Source organism: Heterocephalus glaber, unplaced genomic scaffold (assembly GCF_053883595.1).
Source record: "Heterocephalus glaber isolate CG9 unplaced genomic scaffold, H.glaber_assembly_v1.0 deba00001429, whole genome shotgun sequence".
NCBI classification, from domain to species: Eukaryota; Metazoa; Chordata; class Mammalia; order Rodentia; family Bathyergidae; genus Heterocephalus; species Heterocephalus glaber.
The window spans coordinates 24,322,212-24,334,500 of NW_028258294.1; the positions used below are offsets into that span (position 1 = coordinate 24,322,212).

Sequence of the window (12,289 nt, forward strand, 5' to 3'; positions counted from 1 at the left end):
TACAATTGTGTTAGTGTTTATTTGGTTTTTCATGTCTGTTAATATTTGTTTTTGTATAGTTGGGGGCGTTTGTATTTGGTGCATATATATTTAGGATTGTCATCTCTTCCTCTTGGATTGTTCCCTTCACAAGGATATAGTGACCATCTTTGTCTCTCTTAATTAGTTTTGGTTAGAAATCTACTTTGTCTGCAAATAAGATTGCTGTGCCTGCTTTCTTCTGGGTTCCTGTGGCATGGAGAACTGTTTTCCATCCTTTTACTTTCAGTCTATGAGTTTCTTTTTGTGTTAGGTGTGTTTCTTGTATATAGCATATTGTTGCATTTTCTGTTTTAATCCATTCTGCCAGTCTCTTTCTTTTGATTGGTGAATTGAGGCCATTGACATTGAGGGTTATAAGTGATAGATATTGGTTTATCCTTGTCATGATGTTTTACTTTTGTTGGCTCTTTTATTTCTTATTTTTTCCCCTTTTCCCTTTAGTGTCGTACCTTGCCTGGTGGCTTCCCTCTGTTGGGCCTCATAGAGTTGTGACGTTCATTGCTTTTTTCTAGGATATTGTTTAGAATTGCTTGTAGTGCTGGTTTGATGTTCATGAAATTTCTCACGTGTTCTTTGTCGTGGAAGTATCTAATTTCCCCATCAATTTTGAAAGATAATTTTGCAGGATACAACAGTCTAGGTTGGTTGGAAGTTATTTTCTTTTTTGGGTTTGAAATACTTCACTCCAGGCTCTCCTTGACTTGAGGGTTTGTGCTGAGAAGTCTGCTGTGATTCTGATGGGCTTTCCTTTTCAGGTGATTTGTTTCTTTTCTCTAACTGCTTGTAGGATTTTGTTTTTCTGTTGGGTTTCTGGGATCTTGACTATTATATGTCTAGATGTAGATTTTTTTTGATCATGGCTAGTTGGAGTTCTATATGCCTCACTTATCTGTACGTCCAGTTCTCCATCTCTGTCTGGGAAGTTTTCCACTATTACTTCTGTGAACAGTTTTTTTTAATGTCAATTGTACTTTCTCCTGTTTTTTCCATGGACTCCTATCAGTCTTATGTTATTCTTTGCATCATCTAGCAGTTGTTGGATTAATTTCTCGTGGTCCCTTACTATTTTTAAGAAATCTCTATTTTCATGGTCCTTAACCGCAATCCTGTCTTCTATATCTGATATTCTATCTTCAGATTCCCTTAATCTGCTGTGGATACTTTCAGTGGTGTTTTTGATCTCCTGAATATCTGTTTGAATCTGTTTCATGGATTCCATTTCTTTCTTATGTTGGGTGATCATGGTTTCCATTTCTTTCTTATGCTGGGCATTCATGGCTTCTGGCATGTTTCTGAGCTCATCTATTTTTTTATCTGTTTCTGTTCTAGATCCTCTAATCATGTCTTTTACTCTGCTCGCCATCTCTGTAGATATCTGGGAGATTATTTCTGCTTTGAATCTTTCTAAAGCCTCATTCATCTGTTTTGTTACTTCCTGTGCTATCAGTTCAGGGTATCCAGGTGGTTGGTTATGGGACTTTTCCATCTCATTTCCTCCAGGATTTACCCTTGGTGGGGTGGAAATCTGAGTTTGTACCTTACTTAAGTTAAGTGTCTTCTCATTTTTGTTTTTGATACTGTCCTTGGTTTAACTCCTGGGTTGATAGTTTGAAATTGCTTATTATAGGTATCTTTGTTGCTTGTAATTAGAACCCTTATGGAATGATTGGTTCTCAGAGGTGTCTTCCAGATATAGCTGGTCTTTAAGTTTAGAGTCTCTAATGACTCTAAGGCTATCTCATTTTCCTTATACTAGAAAGGTTCATTGACTAGATCAATAACAACAACTTAGCCCAAATGATACAATCAGCAACACCACTGCATCAAGTACATCTTTGAAAATGACATTTTTTGGTAGTTATTAATCTATCCCCTTTAGCTGTGTGAATTAAATCAAGATCGAGGACCAACCCGACATATAGTGAATAAACTCTTCAGTATAACAACTTTACCCTTTGGGATGGGGAGTTAGAAGGGGTTGGGGAGGGACGGACAGATGGGAAGAAGGATAGGGGAAGGTTAGCAGTGTGGCCAGAGGACACAAGTGAGAAGGAAAAAGAGAATAATAGGAAAATAAAGAAGAACTCTGAATCAGGACCAAAACAGGGACAAAAAGGGAAGATGAACAATGTGGGAGAGCAAGAGAGTGAGTGTAAGAGAGAGAGAAAGGAAAGAGAAAAGAAAGAAGAAAAAAAAAAGGAGAGAAAAACAAATATTTGCAAAGAGTGGGGAAAAAATTAAAGATAAGAGGAGAAAAAGAAAAGAAAAGAGAAAATAACCTAATAATACTAATTTTGGGAATAGAAAATAACAATGAAGATGAAGGGCCTCTTTCAGGGTATGTCTCTGCTGTCACAATAGACAATGTGGGTAGCAGTGTGCAGATATAAGTCAGTGAGTCTCAGCAAGCTAGTCGCAGACCTGTGAGATTCAGGCAGATTTCTGGCTGCAAGTCCCAAGTTGAGCTCCCTGTCCTCCTGTAGGGTTGAACTCTGCAGAGTTGTATTGCAGGTTCCAGCTGCCCTTCCCCTGAAGATAGCCCCTGTCCTGATGGGAGGTGAAGATGACTCCAACTTACCCAGTACAGTGAGTGGCCTGGTGGTCTGGTGTCCTCTGCGTCTTTGTAGTGTGGAACCAGGTGGCTGTACAGAGAAGAGGCCAGAGGAGCGGGGGTGGGGGTGGGGTGGGGGTAGGGGGTGGGGGAGTTGGGAGGTGGGGGTTGGGGGGGTAGGGGTGGTGGTAGCCAGTGGATTGCTGCAGAGGCGCGGGCTGAATCTGTTGGTTTGGCACGACTCGCGACCTTGGTAAGGAGTCCCTAAGCAATCGATTCCAGTCTTTTTTGAGACTTGATCCGTCCTTGGTGAGGTCTTGTTGCTGCAGAAGTTGGTATCTCTGATACATTGTTTGCTTGGGGTGATACCTCATTATTCTATATACAGATAACTTCTGCATTCACAGATGGTTCAATCTAATACTGCAATCTAATACTGGGGAAATGTTTTAATTTTCCTTTGTAGTAAATGGAGATGAAAACTTTTGAGTCATGTCATTTTGCATTTAAAATATAGGGAAGATAAGTTGGCAGTAGTTTTTCAGTTATAAAACATAATTAGATAAAAGAGTAAACTGTATGTACAGTTTTACTTGTCCCAGGTTTACGAGAAAAAGTAGAGAAGCATGAATAAAGTATTCACTGGACTCTCAAATGTTACATTTTCCCTGTGGAAAATTAAACTCGTCCATATATCCTTACCTCTAATTTTAGACTAATTTCTGATTGAGTCTCAGTTTAGGTGTCATTTCTGAAGGGTAGTTTTCCTGACACCAAGAATACATTAACCAGAGCTCTCTGTTACATTTTACTAGACTTTCCAGTGTGTCTATCACAACACTCAAAATCCTGAATCATTACTGGATTCAATAACAGTCAGGACCATGTCTGTTTTCTCACTATCCAGTAGTGTGCATCTATGGCCCTTTAATAAGATTTTAATAAAATTAGTGAATTAACTAGAAGAAAATTTTGTTGTTGTTATTTGTTTGTGTTTTTGAGACAGGGTCTCACTCTGAAATTCAGACTGGCCTTGAATTCACTGTGTAGCCCAGGCTGGCCCCGAACTCGTGGCAGTCCTTCTACTTTAGCCTCCCAAGTGCTGGGATTACAGGCTGTGGCACTACACCCCATTTTGATTTATTTTACATTTGCACATTTTTCTGTTCCTGTGCATACAAGGATATTAATTTTTTTGTGTGTTAGATTAGTTTTATCTTTTTTGTAGGAGTTGAGTTTTAAAGTCAACATGTAAGGCAAAATTGCCCTTTAGTCATCAAAATAAAGTATAATACCATCTCTCAGTAAGTTGTGAAAGCCAGTTTTCCCTCCAGCATTCAATGGTAAAGTTTTATTGCATCCAAGGTCCTCCAAAAACCAGCTGTAATGTACCTTTATATTACTCTGTCCTGCTGTCCATTTTTATATTTCAACTTTAGACTTTCTCCTTTGTTTTTTAGTTCTTTCTTTAGCCTTGTGGCTTTTGATTTCTTCTCTGTTGACCAGGCTATTCTCTTTTGGAGCACCTTAGCTTTTTCTGTCCTATCTTTAGTACCTACCTGAAATTCCATCAGCTATTACAGTTTTTTCCTCTGGCAAGCCTGGAATATCCTCTCTTCAATTCTATGTTGGCATTTACGCCCCATGGCTGTCCTTTGGCACTGACTAAACATTCTGTGGAATGTTGTCCTTAATCTCTTGCTTGTGTGGTTTCTTTCCTAGTTAACTTAAATGTTAACTGAGGACAGGAATTTTCATCTTTTTGTTTCTGTGTGTTCTTTAGTTTATACCTGGTACATACTTTTCTCAGTAAATAGTCTGTTATTTGATTAGTTATAAAAGTGTGCTCCTTATTTTGTAATGTGTATCTTGAAGAGACTGCCTTGAGATTTTTTTTCTTAAGTTTATTTAAAAATACTTGCCCAAATATCCCATTTCATTCTCTTTTACTGCTTACATGTAACAGCAGGCACTACAGTATCAATAAAATCTGTAAGAAAGTATCACAAAAAGCTTAAGTAACTACAGGATGCCTTGTGACCTATGTCAGCCAAAATTTCTGAAGATACAGCACGAAAATATTTTCTTTTGGGTAAGGAAGAGAAGTTATAAGAATTAGAGGCAGGTACTTTACCTGAGCAGAGATCCATTCCTTTTCACCTGAGCAAAGATCCTTTCTCCAACCTGGTGCCTCTGAATGTTTTTATTTTAAAGGTTTTAGTAAAACCCCTTAGAAAATGAATTGATTACTACAGGTAGTCTGCCAAAAAAATGTGTACACCAGGAAAAGAAAACTTGCATAAGTATTTTAATACTAAATTTATTGAGACATCATGAGATTAATACAAGTTTCCTTTGGCCTGTACAATTATAAGAGGTGCTCAAATTGGTGGCCATTAGCTTCCAGACATGTATTAGTTTGGTGAACTGCTGAAGTGTGTATACATTTTTTTGAGGGACTCTGTATATTAGGGTGCCATGTTTATCAAATGACTAATTTTATTAGAATCCTCTAGTGGCTGGAATAAAAATTTTTCTCTTTACTGTATAGGTAGAGACCTATTTAAGCGATTACCTTTAGTTGGTTTCTTTCTTAGGTGCTAGCTCCTGTATTGGGACACAGCCTTACAGTCACTAGGAATTATAATGAGTGTTGGAAATATGATGTAAGGTGGTCAGAGCCCTAGGTGTTTTTGTTTTTGTTTGTCATAGAAGATTAAAAATCTGGTATTTCAAATATTTATTGATTAGATGAACTGGGTTCCACGTTGCCTACTTATTATAGTGTTAAAATGTAAAATGCAGATTGCATAGATGTGTTAGAGTTTTGTTTTATTTTTGTTTAGGTACAAAGAGGATGGTGAAGCTTTATTAATTTTACTTCCCTCAGAAGAGCAAGGGATGGTGCAGCAGCTTCTCCAGAAGAAAGTACCTGTGAAGCAAATCAAGTAAGAGTTACTGGTTTTGATGTTGTTAGGAAAGTGAAGATTTGAATTTATTATGCTTTATGGCCTACAACTATTTCCCTCCTCCTAGTGTGTTCAGCTGCTTGGTTTTGGACATAAAAAAAGCAAAACAAAACAGAACAAAACCCACTTTTTTTTTCTTTTAAAGAAGCTTTATTTTTCACAGCAAAATTGAAGAGAAAGTGCAGAGTTCCTGTATACTCCCTGCCCCTCACTTATATAACCTCCCCAGTTTCAGCATCCCCAGAAAGATTGTTGCGTTTTTCACACTGACAATCAAGTATCACCCAAAGTCCATAATTTACATGAGAATTTCTCTTGTATATTTGCTAGATTTGGACAGATGTGTAGTGACATGTATCTACTCTTACAGTACCATGTGCAGGATATTCATTGACCTAAATATCCTCTATTCAGTGCCAATTCATGCTTCTTTCTCCACTAACCCCTGGCAAGCACTGGTCATCTTACTGTCTCTATAGTTTTGGCTTTTTCAGAATGTCATATAGTTGGAACCATATATAGGCCTTCTAGATTGGCTTTTCTTCAATTCACTTAGTAATACATATTTAAGGTTCTTCCTTGTCTTCATGGCTTGAGAGTTCATTTCTTTTTTGTGCTGAAGAATATGTTGTTTAGATATGATAGTTTATCCACACTTACTATAGGACATCTTGAGGTTTTGGCAACTGTGAGTAAACATTCACATGCACTTTTTTGTGTGGACATTTATCTCCTTTGAGTAACAATAAAAAAATATGGTAGCTAGATTGTTTGGTAAGAATATGCCATGTTTCCCTGAAAATAAGCCCTAATGGGAAAATAATCAGCCTCAAAAACTACAGATTAAAAAAATGCCAGCCCCAATCAGTCTATCCTTGTCCTGTATACCATCACTATTCTGTTGCCTGGTGGCTACTCTGTAAGGCAGGTAAGGCAAAGATAGGCTGATTAAGGTTGGCATTTTTGACCTCTTGATTTCAAGGCTGATTATTTTTCGATTAGGTCTTATTTTCAGAGAAATAGGATGTTTAGATTGTAAGGAAACTTGTCCTCTAAGGAGAGCTGTACCATTTTGTAATCCTATCAGCAATATATGAAAATTCTTGTTGATTGAAACTGTCAGCATTTGGTGTTGTCAAAATTTTGAATTTTGACCATTCTAATATGCGTGCAGTGGTATTTCATTGTTACAGCTTGCATGTCTGTGATGATGCAGAATGTGGAGTTTCTTTTCTTACAGTTATTTGCTGTCTTTCTTTTTTTTTGGTACTGGGGATCTAACTCAGGTCCTTGTGCTTGTGCAGCAGGCGGCGAAACCACTGAGCTAAATCCCCAGCCTCTGCTGTCTTTCTTTTTGAGAGAGGTCTTTGGTTCATTATAAATTGGATTGTTTGGAGGATTTTTGTTGTTGTTGTTATTGTTGTTTTGTTTTGCTTTTTGTTCTATTTTTGTGGTGCTGGGGATTGAATCCAGTCAAGTGCTCTACCACTGAGGTACACCTCAGCCTTGTGTGTAAGCTTAAGAGTTGTTTATATTTATATAACAGTCCTTTATCCAATGTCTTTTTAAATAAATTAATTTTATTGGTACATTTTTGACAGACATAATGATCAATTCAACATAGAGCATTTGTACCTGTACACAATATATCTTAATTCTTTTTTTTCCCCATTTCCCTCCCTACTGTTCAATCCTTCTATCTCTCTCCCTTAATGAAACTTTATTTCTATTGTTTTCCTTCCATTCTTTTATCCCTGTTCCCTCCCTTACCTTCCCTCTTCCCTCTTCCTTGTTCTCTTTCTCATTTGAACATTCTCAATATCTAGCATCCATTTTGGTCCTTACTTACCCTTTAGGTTTCTTACACAAGAGAAACAACCTGATGTTTAAACGTGCGTGTCTGATTTATTTCACTTAAAATTACGTTCTCAAGGTGCATCCATTTATCTACAAATGTCTCAAATTTATCCTTCTTTATGGCAGTGTAGTATTGTGTATAAAAACCATATTTTAATTATTCTTTCATCCGTTGATGAACATTTGGGCTGTTTCCAAGGTTTAGCTATTACAAATTTTGCTGCTATAAATATAGGTATTCATATATCGCTGTGGTATGATGCTTTTAACTCTTTCAGGAAGACACCTAGAAGGGGACTAGTTGGGTCAAATGGAACCTCTAGTTTTAGTTTTTTGAGGCATCTCTATGCTAATTTCCATATTGGTTGTACTAATTTCCACTTCCACCAACAGTGGAGAAGGGTTCTCTTTTCACCACAGCCTCGCCAGCATTTATTATTGGTTGATTTCTTGATGATAGACATTCTGGAGTGGGATGAAATCTCAGTGTTGTTTTAATTTGAACTTTTCTTTTTCTTTTTTTTTCCCATTAAGTTTATTGGTACATTTTAGGTATAAAATACAGTTACATTCATCATTGGGATCTTGTACCTTTACATGAGTATCTTGGCTCTTATTTTTTTTTCCACTTCCCCTGCCCTTCCTTTACCCCCTTCACCCTTCCCTATTTGCAAAGACTTTGTTTCCATTTTTTTCCTTTTCTCATATTTTTTCTTTTCCCTTCTTTCCTTTCTCCTACTCCTCCCACTTCCCCTACTCCTTTAGACCTTTTCTTCCTGTTACACAATATCAATTATACATTTTTAAAAGTACAATATCAAGATCTAGTAGACATTCCCACAGATTTTACATAATTTAAAAGGCCATAGAAAGCATATTACAAAAATCGTTTTTGAAATAAATTTGAGAACTTCTAAGAAGTACCTTGGAAGACAAATTAATGAAACTGACTCTGGAGGAAATATAAAATTTGAATAGCACCTATTAAAGAAAGTATATTCCTAGCTTGAAAACCTATCTATATGACAACAACAGACTCATATACATTTTAACTGATAAGTTATATCAAACATTTAAAGCAGAAAAAAGAAGGAACACTTCTCTCATTTTAGGAAATCAACATTGTGCTAATCCTAAAACTGGATAAAGATAATAGAAGAAAAAAGTATGAACATAGATAGAAATTGGTTGAACAAAACAATCTATCAGAAGTCAGATCTGGTAGTATGTAGAAAGTAGTTTTATTATTGGGATGGCAGTGTTGGTTCAGCATTGGAAGATCCACCCCCAAAAGTCATCATTTTAACAGAGGAAAGGGAAAAGCCATATGATCCTGTCACTAGTTGGAGAAAAAGTATTAGACTAAATTCTACAGCTGTTCATGGTAAAAGCTATCAGGAGACTAGAAGGAGAACAGAACCTTCTCAACAGATAAGCCATGTATTCCATACTTACACCAAAAATGCCTTATATGAATGGAAACGGTACAATGCTTTCACCCTAAGGTGAGGAACAGGGCAGATATGCCTACTCCTCATCTGTCCATTAAACTTTGAAACCTAGGCCCAAACCAAAATAGTCTGGCAATAAAATGACCCAATTAGGATAGGATTGGCAAGGTAGAAGCAAAATCTTTATATGTAGATGAAATGATCATCTACAGAGAAAATACTAAGAAATCTCTAGGAGGCCCTAGAACTTGTATTTGAATTTAGCAGGATTAGAAAACACAAGATATATATAACAATTCAGTTCTTTGTATACTTACTATAAATGAAGAATTGGATATTGAAATTTAAAAGTTATGTAAGTGTACAAAGGACCTAGAAAAGTAAAAAAAAAAAAAGTATTGGAGGACATTTAGTACCTAATTTTAAGACTTCCTCTAAAGCTACAGTAATCAAGGCAGTGTTGGTGTAAGGAAAGACATATAGATCATTGGAATAAAACAGAGAATCTAGAAATAGAACCACACATATATGGTCCACTGAGTTTTGAAAGATTATTTAACATTAACATTTTATAGAACATAAACTCAATTCAAGAGCAGAGGAAAAGATAATGTTTTCAGTAAATGGAAAAAAATGATAAATGCGATTCCATCCAAATTTAGAACTTTAAATGACATCATTAAGAAAATGAAAAGTAGTACTTAAACAGACCATATTTATAATGCATATAACCTATGAGCAGAATATATAAAGAACTCTTACAGCTTATTAATAGACAACCCAATTAAAAAGTAGACACAAGAATATGATAAATAGCCAGTACAGCACAAGGAAAGATGTGCAACACTAGAATCAGAAAAATACTAATCAGTACAATAACAAGATTGAATTATACACTCATTAGGGAGCTAAAGTTAAAATTTTTTTTTTTTTGGTACTGGGGATCGAACTTAAGTTAAAAGTTTTAAAAGAACAAATGTCAGCTTAGGTGTGAACCAGTTAGAACTTTCTAATACTGCTAATATGAATGTAAAATGATAAAACCACTTTGGAAAACAATATAGACATTTCTTGTGTTGTTGTTAAGAACCAGCAGTCCTGTTCTTAAGTTTTTACTTGAGAGGAATGAAAACACATGTTCACAATAGATTTGTACATACAAGTTGACTATCCCTTATCTGAAATTCTTGGGACCAGAGTGTTTCAGATTTTCGTTTGAAATCTACTTGATCTGCAAAGAGGATAGCTACTCCTGCTTTTTTTTGGGTTCCTGTTGGGTTCCTGTTCCACCCTTTAACTTTCAGTCAGTGAGTTTCTTTTTGAATTAAATGTGTTTCTTGTATGTAGCATATTGTTGGATCTTTCTTCTTGACCCATTCTGCCAGTCTGTTTCTTTTGATTGGTGAATTGAGACCATTAGCATTGATGGTTATAACTTATACATACTGACTTATTGTCATGACTTTTACTTTCTGTTGGATTCTCCCCCCCTTGCATTTAATTTCTTGTCGTGCCCACCGGATTCATTCTGCTGGGCTTCCTGGGATTGTGATCCTCATTGTCTTTTCCTAGGATATTGTCTGAAATTTTTTGGAGTGCTGGTTTGGTATTCGTGAAGTTCCTAAGGTGCTCTTTGTCATGAAAATATCTTATTTCCCCATCAATTTTGAAAGATAATTTTTCAGGGTACATCAGTCTGGGTTGGAGGCTGTTTTCCTTTAGGGCTTGAAATACATCACTGCAAGCTCTTCTTGCCTTGAGGGTTTGCATTGAGAAGTCTGCTGTGATTCTGATGGGCTTTCCTTTGTATGTGATTTGTTTCTTTTCTCTAACTGCTTGTAGAATTTTGTTCTTCTGTGGTTTTCTGGAATCTTAACTATTATATGCCTATGTGTAGATTTTTTTTTTTTAATCATGGCTACTTGGAGTCCTATATGCCTTACTTATCTGTATGTCAGGTTCTTTTTCCTTGCTTGGGAAGTTTTCTGCCATCACTTCTGTGAACAGTTTTTTTATGTCATCTGAACTCTCCCCTGTTTCATCATTGACTCTGATCAGTCTTATGTTATTCTTCTTTGGATCATCTAGCAGCTGCTGGATTGATTTCTCATGGTCCCTTACACTTTTAAAGCAATTTTTCTTTCCTGGTCACTAATTGCAATCTTATGTTCTATATCTGAAATTCTGTTCTCACATTGGCTCCTTCTGTTGCATAGACTTTCGATGGAGTTTTTTTTTTTTTTTTTTTTTTTTTCATACCAGGGATCAAACTTGGGTCCTTGCTTTTGATGGAGTTTTTAATCTCCTGGAAATCTGTTTGCATCTGTTTTATGGATTCCATTTGCTTCCTATGTTGGGATTCCATCATGTTCCTCAGTTTTTATCTGTGTCCTCTCTAGATTTATTAATCATATCTTTCACTATGGGCACAATCTCTGCTGTTATCTGAGAAATTATTTCTGATTTCATTTTTTCCATGTCCTCTTTTGTTGCTAGTTCATGGAGTTCAGATGGTTGAGTATCAGAGTGTTCCATCTTGTTTCCCTTTGGGGTTGTTTTAGGTGATCTGGAAGTCTGGTTTTGAAACTCCTCATTTCAACAGGGTGCGGGGGGGATTGCTCCTTGTGCCCACATGGCTCACCTTCTTTGTGCTGGTGGGGGTGATTTGCACTTTTCAAATGGGCAGTGATGTTGAACATTTTTTTATAAACTTATTTGCTGTTTGTACTTCTTCATCTGAGAATTGTCTGTTCACTTCAGATGGCTATTTTTGGATTTGGTTTTTAAATTTGGAGGGGGTCTGATTTTTTTTTGAGTTCTTCATATATTCCAGATATTATTCCTTTGAGGAGTAGCTGCTAAAAATGTTTTCCCATTCTGTGGGTCATCTCTTCACTCCATGGGTTTCTTTTAATGTGCACAAGCTTTTTAATATGATGTAATCCCAGTTGTTGATTCTTTCTAATATTTCCTATGTGATCAAGGTTTTATTCATAAAGTCTTTGCCTGCACTTATGTCTTCAAGAATTTTACCTATTCTGTTTTCCAACAGATTAAGTGATTCTGTTTAAATATTTAGATCTTTGATCTATTTTGATTTTAGTTTAGTGGTGAGAGATATGCCTCTAGGCTTAATCTTTGGCATATAGAAAGCTAGTTTTCCCAGGACCATTTTTTAAAGAGGCTTCCTTCCAGTGAAAGTGTTTGGTCCCTTTGTCAAAGATAAGGTAGCTGAGTGAGGTTGGGGTTGTTTCTGCATCTTATATTTTGTTCTGTTGATCCTTGGGTTTGTTTTTCTGCCAGTACCATGCTGTTTTTATCATGGTAGCTTTGTAGTATAACTTCAAGTTAGAGATGCCTCCAGCCTTCCCTTTGTTGCCCAGAATTGCTTTTGCGATTCTAGGTCTCTTCTGATTTCA

At 36.3% G+C, this 12,289-nt stretch overlaps 1 protein-coding gene across 1 annotated transcript in view; it reads left to right on the forward strand.

The window, feature by feature from the left end:
• The window catches only part of Ddx10 (DEAD-box helicase 10), a 359,979-nt gene that overhangs the window by 44,873 nt on the left and 302,817 nt on the right, over positions 1–12,289 (forward strand). The window contains exon 10 of the mRNA XM_087212358.1: positions 5,440–5,541. Coding sequence (XP_087068484.1) covers positions 5,440–5,541 — 102 coding nt within the window. The remainder of the gene's footprint in view (positions 1–5,439; positions 5,542–12,289) is intronic.